Below are 19,874 nucleotides of genomic sequence, written 5' to 3' on the forward strand. Positions count from 1 at the left end.
TGGCTCCTCTTATCATTCAGCTCAACCATCACCTCCTCTGAAAAGCCCTTGCCCGCCACCCTACCCAACACTGCACCCCAATCCCTCTTGCCTCACCCCAACTCAGTTTTTCATAGTATTTGTCACACTCTGAAATTGCCCTGTGTATTAACCGGTTGCCTTGTTTATGGTCCACCTGCCCCACAGACTCTAAGCTCCATGTGGGCAAAGTCAGACCAGCCGTGTGCTCAGGGCACCTCCAGCACCTGCACAGTGCCCGGCACACACTAGGTGCTAGGTCACGTCTATCAGTGCATGAGTTAGGAGAGCCTGGGTCCCATGAGTTCTTGGACAAATCACTTTCCTTTCCAGCCCTGAGGTCCCGGCTAGGCTCACGGCCAGAGACCCAAAGGTGGAGAGGGGCTGAGTTATCCTTATGTGTGAGAGCGGGACTCTGTGGTGCTGACTCAGCCCTGTGGGATGCAGACAGGTGGAAATGTGGAGTCAGACCCCAGTTCCTGCTGAAATTCCCTGCCACCTCTGAGTTTCCCTGGCCCATCACCTCCTGAGTGATGGGCATGACACACTCTATGTCACAACTTCCTGCTAAAGTAAGGACAAGAAATTTCCACTCAGCTCATGCCAGCACAGAGAGGTTGAGAAATCAGGCAAGGCCACCCAGACGACTAGGAGTGATATCAATATTTAAAGTACATATATTCTGGTGAGGTGCAGTGGCTCATGCCTATGGGCCCAACACTTTGGGAAGATCAAATCAGGCGGATTGCTGGAGCCCAGGAGTTCGAGATCAGCCTGGGCAATAAGATGAGACCCTGTCTCTGCAAAATAAAATAAAATAAAATAAAATAAAATAAAATAAAAGTAGCCAGGTGTGATGACACATGCCTGTAGTCCCAGCAACTTGGGAGGCTGAGGTGGGAGGATCACTTGAGCCCAGGAGGTTGAGGCTGCAATGAGTTATAATCCATGTCACTGCACTCAAGCCTAGGTGACAGAGGGAGGCCCTGTCTCCAAAAAAACCAAAAACCAAATATTCCAGGAACCCTGCAGCCAGAGCTCTCTCCTTCCTCCCCCTTCCCCCTCGGCCATCTTTCTTTATTTGTTGTTGTTTTGTTTTGTTTGAGACAGTCTTGCTGTGTTGCCCAGGCTGGAGTACAGTGGTGCCATCTCGGCTCACTGCAACCTCTGCCTCCTGGGTTCAGGGAATTCGCCTGCCTCAGCCTCCCAAGTAGCTGGGACTACAGGCGCCCACCACCACACCTGGCTAATTTTTGTATTTTTAGTAGAGACGAGGTTTCACCATGTTGGCCAGGCTGGTTTCAAACTCCTGACCTCAAGTGATCCACCCACCTTGGCCTCCCAAAGTGCTGGGATTACAGGCATGAGCCACTGTGCCTGGCCCCTCAGCCATCTTTCTTTGGTGGGATCTGATGGGTCAGTGGAGTGGCAGTGTGCATTGCAGCTGAATGGCTTCCCCGAGGTCCTGCACTGTCCAATCCTGGGGGTCCACTCTTGGCCCACATGGCCCCCTCCCACTCTGAAATGTTTTCCTTCTCTCACCCCAGGCCCTTGCTGTGCTCTTAGCCTGGGACCCTCCTAGGGACGTGTCAGACTCTTCTCTGGTCTCAGAGTAGAAGTTAAAGCCCTTCCCCCAACACTATCCATCAAATGATCGGATAGGGGTCCCTTCCCCCAGACTGTGAGTTCCACGAGTTCCATGAAGGCAGAATCTGTGCCACTTGCTTCGTCCCCAGGTCCCCATTACCCAGCAGAGGGCCTGTCACATGGCAGGTGCTCAACAAATATTTAATGAGTTAATGAGGTCTGTTTCCATTCTTTCATTTTACAGATTAGACCAGCAAGGCACAGAGAGGTTTAGCACCTTGCCCCAGTCACACAGCCAGGCAAGTTCTGGAGGAAAGGCCCGCTTGGGCTTGGGCATGGTCGGATTGAACTGGGGTCAGAGGCCAGGCTGGAGTTTCCTGGAGGAAGGAGGAGTGATCAGGGGCCATGCAGGCTCCTGGTGATGTCTGTGAAGCCAAGACCTTGGTCAGACCACGGACCCTTGTCCCCATTTCACTGATGAGAAAAGTGACTTTCAGAGGAGGGCAGAGCTCACTTGAGATCAATAGTAGACCCCGTTCAGAATGCCTCCCAGAGCTCCAGGCAGCCCCCCAGGACCTTAACTTCTCCCACCTGCATCCCTAGAGTATCAGGCCAGGAGCAGGGGGTCGGGAGGCCTGGGTACTCAGGGCCGACCTTGCCACTTACCCGTGCATAAGCCCCTTAAAGTCTCTGGGCCTCAGTTTCCCCATCTGGACGACAAGAGGGCTGCAGCCTTCAGCCTCCCCCCTTGCCTAGATCATGAGGACCAAGCTGCAGGAGCTGGTGGTTAAGAATACAGGCTCCGGAATCCAAAAGCCATGGTTGAGTCCTGGTTCCAGCATTTATTGCTGAATGATCTTGATCAGTCCCTTCACCCCCTGAGCCTCCATTTCATGGTCTGTAAAAAGAGAATAATAGCATTTTTTGAGGATTAAATGAGCTAAAGTAGGGGAGTCCTTGGCACGATGCTGGGCACGGCACCACCGTCAAACGAGACTGCGCGGTTACGGCATTAGTTAGGGGATGCTGCCCTCTGGCGACCATCAGGAGGAAGCGCAGGCGAGATGCCCGGGCCCGGGGGAACCGGCGTTCCTGGCGTGAGCCCATCATCCAGACCGGAGAGTGGGGCCGGGCGCCCGTCACTCCGTGTGCGCCTCCACCCACTGGCAGAGGCGACGGGCGTAGCGAGCCGGGCTGACAGTGGAGAAGGTCCGGCCCGGGTAGCGCAGTGTCTTCCACAGGTGCTCCAGCCGCTTGCGGAGCCCGTAGACCGTGGCGAGATCCACGACGCCCAGGAAATAGCGCTGCTCGGGCCCGTCCAGGATGTGTAGGGCGTTGGGGGCGTCGGGCAGCAGCCGGCGGTTTTGGGCTGCCGACTCTTCCGGGCTCTGTGCCCCTTGCACAGACCTGGGGGCCGACAGGAGGGTGAAGCTGCCAGCTCCTCCAGGAAGCCCCAGCCAGTCGGCTCTGAAAGCCTGGCCAGGCTGCCCACCCCTCCACCAGCTCATTCCCACACCTCCTGTGTGCCCAGGTTTGTGAAGTCAGGTAGACTGAGAAAAGCGAAAGTGTTGGGCTAGAGGTGCACTGTTTAGTACTTAGACATTGGCCACAGGCGGCCACTGAGCCTTGAAATGTGGCTATTGCCAGTGGGGATGTGCTATACGTGTACAATACATACTCAATTTCAAAGACAGGGTGAAAAAAAGGATGTAAGGCCGGGCGCAGTGGCTCACGCCTGTAATCCCAGCACTTTGGGAGGCCGAGGCGGGCGGATCACCTGAGGTCAGAAGTCGGAGACCATGACATGGTGAAACCCCATCTCTACTAAAATGCAAAAATTAACTAGCCGGGTGTGGTGGCAGACGCCTGTAATCCCAGCTGCTCAGGAGGCTGAGGCAGGAGAATCGCTTGAACCCGGGAGGCGGAGGTTGCAGTGAGCCAATATCTTGCCATTGCACTCCAGCTCGGGCGACAGAGCGACAGAGGGAGACTCTGTCTCAAAAAAAAAAAAAAAAAAAAAGAAAAGAAAAAAAGGACGTAAAATATCTTACTCATTTTTATGTTGATTCGATGAAATGAACGTTTTGGATGTATTGAGTAAATGAATTATAGTATTTCACCTGTTTTTACTTTTTAAAATGAGGCTACTAGAAAATTTTAAATTACATGTATGGCTTGAATTATATTTTACTGGGTAGCGCTGGTCTACAGCCTTTGGGTCACACAGACCCTGAAATCTGCACTTTGGTGCTACATGACTTCAGGTAAGTCTATTTCCTAAATTTCTGTTTGGAGTCATCCAACCCTGGAAGTCTCAGGGTCGTGGAGCAGAAGTTTTGTGAACAAAATCCAGCAACCCCAGTTTACAGATGGTGTGTGTATGATTTTGCCTCAAAATGTCTTCCATACCAGAAGGTACCTTTGGCAGGGCGCCCAGTCCCAGCAGAAGCAGGTTCAATTCCCTAACTTTGTCCTCAGGCGTCATTGAAGGGCTTTAATCCTGTCCTGTCTGGGTCTCGGGGTAAATATACCAATGAGAAAAAAGCCCCACCCGGCGCTGGCCAATCAGAGCTCAGTGGCCTGAGAGTCTGAGCAGAATGCTGGTACCCTGTGGGCTACCTGGATGATGGGGAGATGTGGGATGGGGAAGTTCTGAGTAGGGGCTGGGAACTGGGTTGGGGTGGGGCTGGGACAGCCCACATGAAAATATTTCAATGTCACAACAATTCCATGCGAACCAGGACTCACTGACTGAATGACAGCGGTGGCCTAAGCACCAGCTAGGGGAAGAGGGCAAGGGAAAAGCTGACCTCTCTTGGATGGGCAGATGTGGGAGGCTCCCGTGACCCATGGCAGGCTTGCCACCATCCAGTCAGGACGTGTCCAGCCTAGCCACAGGCCAGTGACTCCAACTTCTAACCAAGCCTCACCCATACTAAGTTCTTCCTCTAAGGGGCAGGAACGAGGCAGGGGATGGGAGGGGTGGTGGCTGGACCTCCTCTTTCACTCCCCTTGTCCACCCACTGGATGAATGGAGTGCCTGTCTTAGCTCCTATGTAATTCTGTTCGACCGCAGGGGTGGGCCTGAGGGAACTGAAATGGAAGTAGCTGGCCAAGTACTAACATGAGTCCTCAGAAGTCATTCTACAACCTCGTGTCTGCTTCCCGAGCCTCAGTTCTCACATTTCTCAAATGGGGATGAGTCTACCCTCCCAGTGAGGCTCCCAGTCAGCGTGAAGGAATAACGGTTACCACTACTGAGATGAGGACGGGAAGACGGTGCCAACGATGATGACCTCAGGGTCCTGGAAGTGGAATGACCAGCTAAAAAGGGCAAGGACCCTTTCTAAAGCAAAAATTAGGCTGGGCACGGTGGCTCACGCCTGTAATCCCAACACTTTGGGAGGCAGAGACAGACGAATCTCTTGAGGTCAGGAGTTCAAGACCAGCCTGGTCAACATGGTGAAACCTCATCTCCACTAAAAATACAAAAATTGGCCAGATGCTGTGGATCACGAAAATTGGCTGGATGCTGTGCCTCCCAGCACTTTGGGAGGCAGAGGCAAGTGGATCACTTGTGGTCAGGAGTTCAAGACCAGCGTGGCCAACTTGATGAAACCCCGTCTCTAATAAAAATACAAAAATTAGCCGGGCATGCTGGTGTGTGCCTGTAATCCCAGCTACTCAGGAGGCTGAGGCAGGGAGAACTGCTTGAACCCGGGAGGCAGAGGTTGTAGTGAGCCAAGATCGCACCACTGCACTCCAGCCTGGGTGACAGAGTAAGACTCCATCTCAAAAAAAAAAAAAAAAAAAAAATTAGCCAGGCATGGTGGGGATGCCTGTAATCCCAGCTACTCAGGAGGCTGAAGCAGAAGAATTGCTTGAATCCAGGAGGCAGGAGGTTGCAGTGAGCCGAGAGGGCACCACTGCATTCCAGCCTGGGTGACAGAGTGAAACTGTCTCAAAAAAAAAAAAAAAAAAGCAAAAATTTTAAAAATTAAATGGGTCTTTCTCTCTGCTCTGAAACCTTCAATGGTTCCACAGCCCCCTGGAAAATGGGCAGTTTCTTCAAATAGTCACCAAAGCTCTTCTCCAACTGGACTTCATCTGTTCTGTCCTCTGCTGCAGTCCGCCTGTGCCCCTCCTGCCCTACCAGCCAGGCTTCTCCAGCCCTCCCCTCTACACACACACACACGCACACGCACGCACACACACACGTGCATATGCACACCCACACACATGCACCCACACACACGCATGCACGCATGCACACACACGCACACACGCGCACACACACACAAAAACTCTGCACTTTCCAGCCTTCATGTCTTTGGCTGCACTGCTCCCGGCAGAGGGAAGGCACTCCCATGCCCCCATGTCTGTCTTTCCCTTACTCTCACCACCTCAATCTCGCTGTTGCCCCTGTGGGGGGCTCACCTGGCCGTGCGGAAGATGAGGCTGCTGCCCGGGCCCCTCTCATCCTCGTGGAGATATTGGAAGGCCATCAGGAGGCTGTAATCCAGCACGTTGAGCTCCCGGAGGAAGGTGGTATCCAGTTCCATCTGGCGGAGGAACCAGCTCCGCTGGGGCCCTGCCGGAGCATCAGTGCCCCCACCTGAGCGCTTATCATGTGCCAGCCACGGTGCTCCACACACTCTGCCCCGTGACAGCATGTGGCATTACTGTCCCCATCTCACAAATAAAGAAACACATCTGTAATTTGCCTTGGTCACCTAGCTATGAAGTCATGGAGCCTGAATTTGAACTCTGCTCTGCCTGATTCCAGAATCTGGGCTCTTTTATTTTTATTTTATTTTTTGAGACAGAGCCTTGCTCTGTCGCACAGGCTGGAGTGCAGTGGCGCCATCTCGGCTCACTGCAACCTCTGCCACCTGGGTTCAAGCGATTCTCCTGCCTCAGCCTCCTGAGTAGCTGGGATTATAGGTGTGTACCACCATGCTTGGCTAATTTGTGTGTTTTTAGTAGAGACAGGGTTTCAGCATCTTGGCCAGGCTGGTCTTGAACTCTTGACCTCGTAATCCACCTGTCTCAGCCTCCCAAAGTGCTGGGATTACAGGCTTGAGCCATGGCGCCCAGCCGAATCTGGGCTCTTAATAACTCAGGCAGAGGGCAGCAGGGACACCCTTCTAAACTTCACCCTGAATGAAGGAGGAGCAGGCAGTGGCCACCCCCGTGGCTCACCCAGGTTGATGGTCTTGCCCTGAAAGTTGAGGTCCTTCAGCACCAGAACAAGGGGGCTGCCCTCAGGGGCGGGATCCACCCAGCGGCTCACCTCGCAGCCTTTGATGTCATACCTGGGTGGGGGGACAGAATTCAGCTTTACATAGATTTGAGACACACAGAGAATCTCACAAGAGCTTCCAGTGACTACTTATGTGCACTGAACTATTACATAGCTCATCCCCAATCCTCAGCACAACCCTGGCCTGTCTTTTTCTTTCTTTCTTTTTTCTTTCTTCTTTCTTTTCTCTCCTTTCTTTCTTTTTCTTTCTTTCTTTCTCTCTCTTCTTTCTTTCTTTCCCTTCCTTCCTTTCTTTTTTTTTTTGAAATGGAGTCTCACCTGTTTCTTTCTTTTTTTAGAGAAGGTCTTACTCTGTCACCCAGGCTGGAGTGCAGTGAAACAAACATGGCTCACTGAAGCCTTGACCTCCTGGGCTCAAGCAATCCTGCCACCTTAACCTCCCAAGTAGCTGGGGCTACAGGACTACCCAGCTAATTTTTTCATTTCTTGTAGAGGCAGGGTCTCACTATATTGCCTAGGGTGGTCTCCAACTCCTGGGCTCAAGTAATCCTCCTGCCTTGGCCTCCCAAAGTGCTGTGATTACAAGCGTGACCCACCGTGCCCGGCCCTATAGCTGAACCCCGGCCTATTATTGTTTCTGAGTTAAAGATAAGAGCAGAGCAGGCATTCACACTCAGGCCACTCGTGGCTCAGCCCAGGCTTGAGCCCTGCCTGTGCCTGCCTCTGGACACCTTGTCACCCCTGAGGGTGTCCCACACACAGGGATCCAACCCCAGGCGGCGGCAACAGGAGGGCTTGGGGGCAGCCAATGGCCAGGGGGGCGGGGAACCTGTGGGTAGAGTCAGCGCTGGAGGGCACAGGGGGCTACGCGCAGTCAGAGGCTGGGTCTGAGTCCTTGCTCCCCAAATGTTAGCTGTGTGGCCTTCTCCTTCCTCGGTTTCTTATCTAGGAAGGAGGATAAGAGCTGCCCCTCAGCATCCTTCTGGGAATTAAAAAGCATGCGAAGGGCCCAACACGGCGCCTAAAGCACACTGAGTGCTCCAGAGATGCTGGGCGTGGGCGTCACTGTCTCTGACCCGCCAGATCTTGGGAACGCCCCTTCTCCTTCCTGGGCCTCGGTTTCACCGTCTGGCTAGTGAGTGTGGGTGCTTCGGGCCGCGAGTTTCGGCTGGGATGGGGCCTCAAACCTGCTTAGGCCACTCACCTCTCGGAGATGCGACCGGCGGGGTAGAAGACGCTCTGCATGACGATGAAGTACGTCTGGGGGCCGGGACAGGGAGTGAGGGAGGCCGGCTGTCGCCCTCCAGCCGCCCGCTCCGCCCAGCCACCTCTCCTCGGCTTCACCCACCTTCTTTCCCCGGTTCACCCGCAGACTGTGCACTCCTGGAAGGGGAGAGGTCGCTGGATGAGGATCCCCAAACTCCACAACCCGGGGTGCATCCGGCGCCAATCCCAGCGCCAGGCCACGCCTCCTTCTCAAGATCCGCGGCACCTGGACACTTCTTTGGCCAGGGTCCGGATCCCGACCCGATCTCACCCCTAAACACAGCCCCAGTGGTGCCCCGCCCCCACGCATGGCTCCACCCCCATGCCTACAACCCCAAATCCGCCCATTTGGGCCCCGCCCACATACCCCGCCCTCCGCAGGTATATTACGACCTAGGACCCGCCCCCACCAAGCCCCGCCCCCAGCCAAGTACCCAGCAACCGCGCCAGCAGCGAGTGCGGGTGCCGCTGCAGGTGCTGCACATAGCGGGGCAGGTGGGCGAGCAGAACCTGCACTTCTCGGCGCCCCTGGGTCTTCAGGAAGAAGCGCTGGTCGTGGCTGGGAGGCAAGAGAAAGAAGTCACTGCCCAGTCCTGGCTGGAGCGGCTCCCACCCGGCCGCCTTCCCCGACCTGTGCATGTGGATCTCGCTCCCAGGTCTCGGCACCGCCCCTCTCGCCTTCGGCCCTCGCCCTCCTCTCCTCCCCCATCTGTCCACCATCCGGCCCTGACCCTCCCAGATTAGGGCCGCTCTGTTTCTTCAGGGGGCCTTCCCCGCCACTGGGAATTCTGCCCTCCCACCCAGGGGTACCACTCCCACCCCTGCCCCACCCCTGCCGCAAGCTCACGACAGGAAGAAGCTGGCCTTGCTCTTGGAGGTGCTGAGGAACTGCAGGTAGGGGCCGCCGGGGCCCAGCGCAGCCTGATAGTCCTCCTCCGCCAGGCCCACGGAGCGGCGCAGCCAGGCAAAGGCGGGGCCGGCCAGCGTGCCCAGCTCGAAGCCCTGCAGGGGAGGAAGAGCCTCCTCTGGAGTGTCTGCGTGGGCCCGGGTGTGTGCAGTTGGTCCTGGGACAGGAGGGTCAGGGTGACTACACCCTTCCTGCAAGGCTCAAGGCTCAGGGACAAGCCTTCACTCCCACTGCACAGATGGGAAAACTGCAGAGGAGAGAGCAAGACCAGCACACGTCCCTCCCACACGGGAGTCTGGGCCTCCTACCTCATGAACCTGGGTTAGGACCTCCGAGAAATCGTCCCGGGAGGGCGGCCCCTGTAGGGAGAGGTAGAGGAGCTCAGGGCAACCCTCAGTCCCCTGCTGCCTGCCCCAGGGTCTCCAGATGTCCTGCACCTGGCCCGCCCCCCACCTCTTCCAATTGGATTCCTTCAGCAAACCGGGACAGGAGTTTCTGGGAGTGCCTGAGTTGGGCAGATGCGTTGCTCACCTCCCAGGGATGCCCGGGGGACAAGAGTGACCCACAGCAAGGCCTGAGTGTATCTCATCCACTCTGGGTTACCAGAACCAGGCCAGGAGTTCAAGCCAGGCATGTTCCCAGACTTACAGGCTGGCCCAGTGAAGCCAGATTCTGTCCAGTACAAGGGGATGGCCCTGAAGCCAAGGGACCTACCTGATGCAACCTGGGACGGGCAAAATCAGAGAAGGCTTCCTGGGGGTGGAGACCTCTAAGCTGAAATCTAAAGGGTAGTGGAGAGGAGGAGCAGGGTGCTCACACCAGTAGAAACAGCACTGGTGGCTGCCGGCAAGGGAAGGAGGGCCCAAGTGGCTGAAGCCAGTGAGGGAGGGATGGAGTGTGAACAAGGCTGGATGCAGCTGGATCTGGAGGTCATGCTGAGTACTGGGGAGCCATGGAAGCTTTTCAGCAAGTGATGAGGTCAGTTTGTGATTTAGAGAACTCCCTCAAGTCTCTACACTTTCCCTGGATCTCCAGGTCCCTGTGCCCAGATGTGATCTGTGGAATGTGGTCCCACTGCACACACATGCACACCCAGGCCCGCCCAGCTGCTGAGCTTGCAGTTGGGCCACCTTTCTGCTGAGCCAGCCCTGCCTCAGCCTGAGCTCCAGAGAGGATGGGCCAGGCCAGCAGGGTGGGGGTGGGGGTCCCTTTTCAACCATACACCCTGGCAGGGCTGGGAGGGCCTCAGAAACCAAGGAGTATAATCTCCCCCCATTATACAGATGGGGACACTGAGGCCCAGAGAGAGGCAGAGACCCACCTAGAGTCACACAGCAACCACCTGAGTCAGGGGGTTTCTCACACCCCCAACGCACCCCAGACGTTCCAGCTCCCACACCACAATGTTCCTCCCTCTCTGCCTTTCTCCCCTTGATATCCCTCTCTGATCCCCACACCTCCAGTTTCAGCCAGACAGGGCATCGGCCAAGTCTTGCCATTGCTGGTGTGGAGATTCGTGGGACAGATGGGCCACTCACCGTGGGTGGGTGGTCCATGGAGACCTGGGTGGCAGCCCACAGCCCTGCCTGCATCATGCACATCATCCCATGCAGTTCGTGCCCCGGGCTGATCTCAAACAGGCCCAGGCGAGACTGCTTGTCTCGGAGGCGCCAGAGAAGCCCCCGGCGGCTGGAGGTGACTGCTCTGCATCCAGCCTCAGGGGAGGGGGCCAGGACCTGGTGGGAGGAGGCACAGGACACAAACAGCCTGTGGCAGCGTCACAGAGGAAAAAGATCAGGGTTCAAGTCCCACTTCCACTGCTTGTGAGACTTCCCCTTATCTCTCTCTGCCTCAGTTTCTTCAGCTGTAAAATAGAGATGATGCTGGTACCCAGAGGGGCCACACGGTGCCTGGCACGCAGTCAGCACCCAAATAGAGCAATGGTTATGATTATCAGTAGATAGGGCGTGCACTCTGCAGTCAAACCTGGCCTGAGATGGACCGTCTGTCACCAACCTTGTGACCTTAGGTAAGTCACCTAACCTTTCTGTGCCTCATTTTTTCATCTGCAACGTGAAAACTAGAACAGCTTCTTCGTGGTAGGTATGAACTCTTGTTACTTTTGAGTTTGAGCTCCTTGCACGGGAGCCCTTGATAGTAGGAGCTGTGATGCCGGTGATTCAGTCACATAGGCGATCTATTCCATTCGCCTATGCTGTGCGCCTCCAGGCCAGCACGGAGGGGCCAGCACGATGCTTTTCGTAGCCGCTGACCCACCAGTAGTGGGCATCCACCGTGTGCCCGGCACTGGATGAGAGCTTGACCTCCTAACAGCCCCCTGAAGGAGGAGCTTTAGCATCCTCTCCATTTTCCCAATGAGAAAACTGAGGAAGTGTTGAGGGATATCCGCCAGGCCGCCCCTCGGGATACCTGGCGCCCCGTGTGGGGCGTGTCCCGGTCTTCGCCGGCTGCAGGGCCCCTCCCAGGCTTGGATGGGGGCGTGTCCGCGCCGCTCGCCGAGGGGAGGCCCACCAACCCTTCCCTCTCCTGTCCTCTCTCGGGTCCGCACCTACCTCGCGGGGCCCCGGGCTCGGCGCAGCCATTGCCCCCGCAGCAGCTTCCCGGGCTTTGGCCGCGTTCCCCGCCGCCCCACTGCAGGAGTCAGGCCCCGCCCCTACCTCGCGGCCGACCAATAGCATGGCGCCGACCGCGGCTGCATCCAATCCACGCAGGAGGCGCTGGCGATCGCCTTCGGGTCCCGCCCTCCCGGCTGCAGCATCCTTCAGACCTTGGTCCGGCTGGGGCGGGGCCGCCGGACGTTGGCTGGGGTCCCTCGAAGGGAGCACCCCCATTTTCCGCCCTCGGCGGGGGGACTCGGGTCGCTAGGGCCGCCTGGGGAGGCGAGTAACCTGAATCCTGTGCCACCCACCCATTCCGGCGTGAAATCCCCATTGCCCGTCTTTTGGGTGAAAAAACTGAGAGATCTAGAGAAAGAAGTCACTACCTCTAGGTCACACAGCAAAGTCGGGGACATCCATTCATTGAACACATAGATAGTGAACACCCACTGTGGGCCAGCAGTGCTAGGCCCTGGGGATTTAGTGGTGAGCGAGAGGGAGGGGCTCAGCTGCCTGCGTGATCTTTAAAAGCATAACTTGGATGATGTCACTCTCGTGCTTAAAGCCTCCAGTGGCTCCCACGGCAATGGAACAAAACCCAAACCCCTCACCCTGACCCCAGGCCCAGCTCAAACCACTCACCCTACACTTAACCATTCAGCCGCCCGGCCCCTCCTGTTCCTTAGCCGCCAAACTCTCCCATTCAAGCCTCTGCATTTGCTATTCCCTCTGCTTGAAACTCTTGTCCCCAGACTGCTACTCGCCTCGTTCTTTCGTCACCTTGCCAGACTCCAACAGAGCGCTCCCCTCCCCCACTCCTGTTCACATCACCTTTATTTTCTTCACCACCCTAACACTGTCAGAGACTGTCTTGTTTATTGCTTATCACGTCTCCCCCTGGAGTGGGAATGCCATGAAAGCGGGGTCATGTCATTCCTGCTTCCTGACTGAGTGCCTGGCACAAGCCTGTGCTGAATGAGTGTCTATGGGACCGAGGTGAGTAGGACGTGCAAAGGGCCTTGGCGAGTCCAGGAAGTGAAAGGCCAGAGTGGCTGGAGTGAGGAGGGGAAAGCAGGCTGAGAGGCAGGGCCTTGTGGGGACCCAGAGAGGTATTGTGGGTGTGGGTGTGAGTGTGAGGCACCAAGGTTCGAGGGTTTTGTTTGTTTTAAGACAGAATCTCCCTCTGTTGCCAGCGCTGGAGTGCAATGGTGCAATCTCGGCTCACTGCAACCTCTGCCTCCGGGTTCAAGCGATTCTCATGCCTCAGCCTCTCAAGTAGCTGGGATTATAGGCACGTGTCACCATGCCTAGCTAATTTTTTTTTTTCAATTTTTCTGAGACAGAGTCTCGCTCTGTTGCCCAGGCTGGAGTGCAGTGGCGCGGTCTCAGCTAACTGCAACCTCCGCCTCCCAGGTTCAAGCGATTCCTCTGCCTCAGCCTCCCGAGTAGCTGGGGCTACAGCTGTGTGCTACCATGCTGGGCTAATTTTTTTTTTTTTTTTTTTTTTTTTTTTTTTTTTTTTGAGACAGAGTTTCTCTCTGTCACCAGGCTGGAGTGCAGTGGCGTGATCCCGGCTCAGTTCAACCTCCGACTCCCTGGTTCAAGTAATTCTTCTGCCTCAGCTTCCCGAGTAGCTAGGATTACAGGCATGCACCACCACATCCAGCTAATTTTTGTATTTTTAGTAGAGCCAGGGTTTCACCATGTTGGCCAGGATGGTCTTGATCTCCTGACCTTGTGATCCGCCCACCTCAGTCTCCCAAAGTGCTGGGATTACAGGCATGAGCCACCGCGCCCAGCCATTTTTGTATTTTTAGTAGAGACCGGGTTTCACCATGTTGGCCAGGCTGGTCTCCAACTCCTGACCTCAAGTGATCTGCCCACCTTGGCCTCCCAAAGTGCTGGGATTACAGGCGTGAGCCACCATGCCTGGTCAAGGTGTGCATTTTTGAAGGACACTGGTTGTTATGCATAGTTGGACTGGTGGGGCCAGAGTGGGCAGAAGCAGTGAGGAAGCCATCTGTGACTTAGGGCAGAGGATGGTGGCTTTGCATCAGGAAGGTGGCTAGAGGCCAGGAGAAAAGGGGAGGGAGAACTGATAAAGCTCAGGGTCCTGTGGATGGGGGGGTAAGGAAGAAAGCCAGGTTAGGGACACGGTACACCAGTCACTAGAGGGGACAGGGCATCAGGGGGACAGCCAGATTTGGGAGAAGTCTGAGAATTCAGCTCATGAGAGGATGCATTTGAGTTTCCCACCATGGCATCTGATGAGGATATCAGGTGGGCAGCTGGGCCATGTGCAGCGCATCGGGCCAGAGGTGAGCCTGGCGAGGGTGAGAAGGCTTGTGACACATCCCTGAGGAGCCCAGCATTACATGGCAGAAGACGGCATGAGTGAGACATCAAATAGCAGAATGATCATCACAGCCGGGCATGGTGGCTCATGCCTGTAATCCCAGCACTTTGGGAGGCTGAGGCAGGCAGATCACCTGAGGTCAGGAGTTTTAGACCAGCCTGGCCAACATGGCAAAACCCCATCTCTACTAAAAATACAAAAAATTAGCTGGGTATGGTGGCAGGTGCCTGTAATCCCAGCTACTCGGGAGACTGAAGCAGGAGGATCACTTGAACCCAGGAGGCAGAGGTTGCAGTGAGCCAAGATTGCGCCACTGCACTCTAGCCTGGGCAACAGGGTGAAACTCTGTCACAAACAAACAGAATGGTCATCACAGACATCAAGAAAGCAGCTGACAGTGGATCAGGGGATGTCACAGGCCAAATGCAGCTGAGAGTCAAGCAAACATCCTTTGGATTTAAAGAGTGGACATCAACTGGGCACGGTGGCTCACGCCTGTAATCCCAGCACTTTGTGGGGCCAAGGCAGGCGGATAGCCTGAGGTCGAGAGTTCAAGACCAGCCTGACCAACATGGAGAAACCCTGTCTCTACTAAAAATACAAAATTAGCTGGGTGTGGTGGCACATGCCTATAATCCCAGCTACTCGGGAGGCTGAGGCAGGACAATCACTTGAACTTGGGAGGTGGAGGTTGCAGTGAGCCGAGATCATGCCATTGCACTCCAGCCTGGGCAACAAGAATAAAACTTTGTCACACAAAAAAAATTAAAAAAAAAAAAAGAGTGAACACCGCTGGTGGCCTCAGTGGCTGGAGCCTGCCTGGAGAGATGGGGACAGATGCTGAGTGTGGCAGGAGGTGAAGAAATGCAGGAGACAGATGCGGACCCCCTTTGGGGAAGCTTGGTGGTGAAACGGACAGACGGAGATACTTAGTGGGAACTACTGGATTGACGGAGGGCCCGTAAGTGGGATCCCAGAGCACACTCAGGGAACAATGGGAGGATCCTGTGGAGACCTTTCTCACAACAGGGGGGGCCATCTGTGACCTCAGGCTCCCACTACAGTAGTTGGGGGTTTAGGATCCAAAGCCCAAGTGGGCAGTTCTGCCTGGACTGGAGGACAGAGCGTGGAGCAGGTGGGGACAGGGCAGATGTCTGCAGTTGGCCTCTTTTTCCTCTGTGATGATGAATATACCTCCGCCAACCGGAAGAAAAGTGAGGGTCTCGGGTTTGAGGAATGGGGGTTTACACTAGGTGCCGTGGCAAATGGGAAAGCCAGCTGCCCAGGCACGGTGGGACTACTGGAAGGCTGGGGGCTGGGCCAGTCCAGCCAACCTGAACACAGAGCAGCCTTCGCTGCTCAGGGCCACGTTAAGTTGGGCTGTGGGGCTTTTAGGGGAGTGGCCCAAGGGTCCCTAAAGTAAATAAATCCAACCCAGCCAAGCTGGCACAGGGGAGGCATGGCAGAGGGGTGCCAGGGCCTCCAATGACTCCCAGCTGTGAGCTCCATTGGGTAAGAAGCACATCTGTCCCAGTCCCTGCTTTATCCCCAGGGCACAGGGTCAGGGCAGAAGGCCCCCGAGTCACCCCTACTGTACAGGATCTCCTGACCCAAGACCACTCCCAGCCCGCTCCAGCCCCGACTCTGGGTAAACATGGCACAGACACAAACACACAATCAGTGTTTATTGGTCAGCTGTCCCAAACAGGCCAGCCCTGGGGCTTTGGGGCTGGGCCTCCATGAGGAGCAGTCGGTCGGTCAGCGGCCCAGGGTGGCTGCCCTGAGCCCCAGGGCTGGTCCTGGGGTCTGTCAGTCCTTCTCCAGGCTTTCCAGGTCCAGAAGGCTTTGTGGGGTCTGGAGCTGTGTCAGGCTAAGGAAAGCTGCCTTGGTGGAGGAGCAGGATTTGTGGAGAGAGGTCAGAGAGGTCACACATGCGGCCTTAGAACCTGCTAAGTCCAACGTCAGCAAGTGACAGGAGGGGAAGTGAGGCAAGATGGCAGAACCCAGGGAAAAAGGTGGCAGGGAGTCTGAGAGTGAGGTTGGGAGGACCAGCAACTTTTAGGCCCTGAGCAAGAAGGGGGTGACCGGAGTCTTCCAGGTATCCCTCCCTCCTAGCTTCTGGAAGTGGGAGTCGGGGAGGGGGCTCCAGTCAGTCAGGGGTAAACTCCATGCCATGGGGACTCTGCAGGACAGGCAGGCTTGAGGAGCCACTGTGCCTGGACAGGTTCTGCAGGCTCCCCAACTTGGTCCCTGTGCTGGAGGGGAAGCAGAGAAGGGGCTGGCAGCCTCATCCCCGCGGGACCTTCACTGAGCCTTCTTGGGCACTCTCTTGCTCTTCAGCATCACGTAGGAGATGAACAGTCCTGGAATACATAGACCAGAAAGGCCACATAAGATCTAAGCTTAGGGCTGCTGGGAGGCCAGGGCATGACATGGCAGAGCCACCCACACGCAGGGCTGTGAACCTACCCAACCATCCTCCAGGGAACCTGCTCATCTCCCTAGTCATTCATCATGCCATACGTCTACTCACATTCACTCAACAAACACCCAACTGAGTGCCTGCCTCAGGCAAGATGCCGCATTTAGTGTTTCAGATTCCAAGGGGAAAAAGATCCACCCATCTATCGATCACCCAGTCAACCACTTGTCCACCTACATACCTACCCACCTCCTCCTACACCTCACCCACCCACCCATCCATCCACCCATCATCCAGGCACCCGGCTGTTGACTGACTCATCCAAATGACTTTCTGAGCACAACCTCAGTGCCACAGCCCGTTCTAGATGTACAGTAATGATGGAGACACAGTCCCCATCCCTAGGAACCTTGAGAGAGAGAGGTGCAGGAATTAGAAGCCAGGGTGACAAGAGGGTGACTGAGGTGTGAGCAGAGTGATGATGGGGTTGGGGGCAGGAAAGAGGGGGACAGGTCATTGGAGTCCAAAAAGCCTGGGGCACCAGGAAACCCAGAGGTTACTGACTGGCAGCCTCGAAGGATGAACAGGAAAACCCCACGGGTGAGTTTGGGGCAAGCAGCTTCCAGCACTGCCAAAGTGTGGAAGCACGTTCAGAGGTGGGGTCTTCCCGAAACCCTGCCCAGGGTCAAGGGGAGGAGGTGATGACTTACCCACAAACAGGAGCAACAGGAGGCCTGCAGCCAGTGGGATGGCGACAGCATAGGCTCGAGGCAGGAAATACTTGTGGATGACATGCTGACTGTCGATGAATGGCTGGCGTCGAGGGCAGAGCTCTGGTGAGCCTTGCTTGCCTTGCCCAGCCCCCAAGCCCAAACGTCCCACCTCCTCCATCTAAGGGGCTGACCCATTCAGAGCATTGGGACTGCATTTGCTTTTCTTTAAGATTATGGCATTTGGGTGTCGTGGTTTGTTTCCTTCCTTAATTTTTTATTGGTATTTACCGGGCACTTGCTTTGGTGCCTGCCATAGGTTGGTGGTGGGGACAAGAGAACAGGGCACAAGAGACCTGCCCTAAGGCACCTCACAGCCTAGCAAATGGTACATGAGGAATCCTCAACTGACTCCCAACCTGGGTCTCCAGGGCTTCTTCACTAATATTTTTTCTCTAAAGGATACCAAGTTCAGCACTTTCAGACACACTGCACTTCTTAGGCAATAACCAACAAGTTTTCCCACAAGAAAAAAATATCCTAAAGGCCTTCACAAATATCACTGGCGCTCGCCATGCCTAAAGTCAGCAGGCTAACCCAGAAGGAACAGAACTCCCCCAAAAGTCAAAGCAAGCTGGAAACAGAGTTTTAAGTGTAGCGGCTAAGGATGCAATCTTGGGCTAGATCCTTCTCCCCTAGCCTCAGCTATCTCATCTATAAAATGCGGTACCACTGGCATCTTCCTCATAGAGTTGTTCTGGAGATTTCAAGAGATGAGGCAGGCAATGAAGCCAGCGCCGTGCCTAGAGCCTATATAGTAGTTGCTCGGGCGGTGCCAGGGCTCGGGGAAGGTGAGAAGCGGACGGGGAGAATGACATACCAAGAGAATCACCCAGGCGGTGTAGTAGGTGAAGATGATCAGGCTAACGGCGACGAGGCCGAGTCCCACCACCTGGTCTGTCCCCGTGGCCTGGAGAAAAGGGAGGTCTCAGCTGACGAAGTGACCCTCTATTTCGGCGCACTAATGGAAGCGGGGCGTCGCGGCCCGATCACGGTCTAAGCTTCCCATTCAACAGATGCTAGAGGGCTGACTAGGGATCAGTTTCTAGGCTGGGAGAGAATGCCAGGCCTCCGCGTTGTCGTCCGTACAATAGTGGGGGCGGGAGAGCAATCCTCGTTCCAAGTGCCCATGCCCCAGCTCCTGAGCAGACCCGGGACCCCACCCCCAGACGCCCCTATCTCCGGCACTCGGTGCCAATCTCACCATTTCCCCGCGCGCTCGGCCACCGGAGCCGCAAGCCACATCCGGTTCCGGGTCCACGCTCTTCCGGCTTTGGATTGCGGAGCACGCCGGGAGTCGTAGTCCCCAGGCCTGCTCGGGCCCACGTCGTCGGAGACTAGCAGGAACCGCCTCCTCCCCTTTGCATATCGGGGAAGTGTAGTTCTCAAGAGCATTGTGGGGCCGGTTGCTGCCCGAATCTCCCTAGGGAATGGGACCGAGTTGGGGACCCAGACCCCCTGGCCTTCATGGCCACAGTCCTGTCGCCGCCCCACCAAAAGCCAATCTCTAAGTATCCCAGAGTCCCGGGGCCAGAGTGGATGGGAGTGCGGGATCGGAAGTTCCATTTTTCAGATGGGAAAAGCGAGGCTCAGAGAAAGGTAGATCCCAATTCGAGTCAGTGGTGAAGCCGACACGGGAACCGGGGGCCCTACCTAGTCTGTAGGTGGGAGAGGTGCAGAAAACGTTCACTTTCAAGCCCAAGGTGGGCGGGGGAGGGTCTGTCCCTATCCCGCATGGATGGGGAGGATTTGGATTGGTGGAGAGGAGGCGCCCTCCTTACCATCTCCCGGCCTCCCTGGCCACCCTTCGGATGTCCCCTCCCTTCCTTCACCGACTACCTCTCGCAGCAGCCCAGACACGTTTCGGACCGGGACCCACGCACAGGCCCCTCCCCGGTCTTGGAAGGCCCTTCCTCTGAGAACAAAGGGATGTTGGGCCAGATCATCTTCCACGCTTCTTCAGCTCCAAGATAGGAACGCGGTCCCCCATCACTCACTGGCCGGCTGCTCCTCACCCATCCGGTCTCACTGGGACGCCACGTTCCTCAGGGAAGCCAGCCGGGAAGGTTTTTTTGTTTTTTTGTTTTTTTTTTTTTGAGACGGAGTTCTATGTTACCCAGGCTGGTGTCGAACTCCTGGGCTCAGGCGATCCTCCCAACTTGGCCTCCAAAAGTTTACAGGCGTGAGCCACCGTGCCCAGCCTCCTGTGCCTTTTAATTCACTGATGCACTTGTTGATCCGGCCCTGTCAGCTCTGAGGGTCTGAGGTTGCTGCTGTATCCCTGGCACTCAGTGGAGGCTTGGCCCAAAGAAAGAGTTTTTTTTTTTTTTTCCTCCCCGAGACGGGAGTCTCACTCTGTCGCCCAGGCTGGAGTGCAGTGGCATGATCTCAGCTCACTGCAACCTCCGCCTCCTGGGTTCAAGCGATTCTCCTGCCTCAGCCTCCCGAGTAGCTGGGACTACAGGTGCGTGTCAACATGCCCAGCTAATTTTTGTATTTTTAGTAGAGATGAGTTTTCACCATGTTGGCTAGGTTGGTCTAACTCCTGACCTCAGGTGATCCGCCCACCTCAGCCTCCGAAAGTGCTTGGATTACAGGCCTGAGCCACCGCGCTCGGCCCAAAATAAGAGCTTTGAACCAGTCAGCTTTAAGATTCAGTGATTGTTT

At 55.8% G+C, this 19,874-nt stretch overlaps 2 protein-coding genes across 3 annotated transcripts; both read right to left on the reverse strand.

The window, feature by feature from the left end:
* Positions 1-1,738: 1,738 nt before the first annotated feature.
* PIP5KL1 (phosphatidylinositol-4-phosphate 5-kinase like 1) lies at positions 1,739-11,692 on the reverse strand. 2 transcript variants are annotated; one of them, XM_054501403.2, is made up of 10 exons: positions 11,615-11,692; positions 10,580-10,777; positions 9,350-9,400; positions 8,982-9,136; positions 8,569-8,693; positions 8,217-8,251; positions 8,073-8,128; positions 6,808-6,920; positions 6,043-6,196; positions 1,739-3,012 (listed from the first exon to the last, which is right to left on the reverse strand). In XM_054501403.2, exons 1-10 carry the CDS (start codon positions 11,642-11,644, stop codon positions 2,745-2,747), a joined length of 1,185 nt encoding a protein of 394 aa, XP_054357378.1. In that variant the 5' UTR covers positions 11,645-11,692; the 3' UTR covers positions 1,739-2,744. The 2 variants fall into 2 exon arrangements, with proteins under 2 accessions (XP_054357378.1, XP_054357379.1); XM_054501404.2 differs by lacking the exon at positions 10,580-10,777 and having other exon boundaries at positions 2,674-3,012; positions 11,615-11,660.
* A 3,991-nt stretch (positions 11,693-15,683) lies between these two features.
* DPM2 (dolichyl-phosphate mannosyltransferase subunit 2, regulatory) lies at positions 15,684-19,282 on the reverse strand. Its single transcript, XM_054500988.2, has 4 exons — positions 18,412-19,282; positions 18,028-18,117; positions 17,148-17,250; positions 15,684-16,378 (listed from the first exon to the last, which is right to left on the reverse strand). The coding sequence occupies exons 1-4, from the start codon at positions 18,412-18,414 to the stop codon at positions 16,320-16,322; spliced, it is 255 nt and encodes an 84-aa protein (XP_054356963.1). The 5' UTR covers positions 18,415-19,282; the 3' UTR covers positions 15,684-16,319.
* Between the last annotated feature and the right edge of the window lie 592 nt (positions 19,283-19,874).

Source organism: Pongo pygmaeus, chromosome 13, assembly GCF_028885625.2.
Source record: "Pongo pygmaeus isolate AG05252 chromosome 13, NHGRI_mPonPyg2-v2.0_pri, whole genome shotgun sequence".
NCBI lineage: Eukaryota > Metazoa > Chordata > Mammalia > Primates > Hominidae > Pongo > Pongo pygmaeus.

What these genes read in the sequence shown, in the direction of transcription:
- DPM2 (XM_054500988.2), bottom strand. An exon ending in CCGCCTGGGTGATTCTCTTG is followed by an intron (nt 17,251 to 18,027) that starts GTATGTCATTCT and finishes CCTCGACGCCAG; the next exon opens with CCATTCATCGACAGTCAGCA. An exon ending in CCTGTTGCTCCTGTTTGTGG is followed by an intron (nt 16,379 to 17,147) that starts GTAAGTCATCAC and finishes TATGTATTCCAG; the next exon opens with GACTGTTCATCTCCTACGTG.
- PIP5KL1 (XM_054501403.2), bottom strand. Translation starts at nt 11,644, where the DNA reads ATGGCTGCGCCGAGCCCGGGGCCCCGCGAG. An exon ending in AAGGCCAGCTTCTTCCTGTC is followed by an intron (nt 8,694 to 8,981) that starts GTGAGCTTGCGG and finishes CTTGCCTCCCAG; the next exon opens with CCACGACCAGCGCTTCTTCC. An exon ending in CTCATCTTCCGCACGGCCAG is followed by an intron (nt 3,013 to 6,042) that starts GTGAGCCCCCCA and finishes GTCGGCCCCCAG; the next exon opens with GTCTGTGCAAGGGGCACAGA.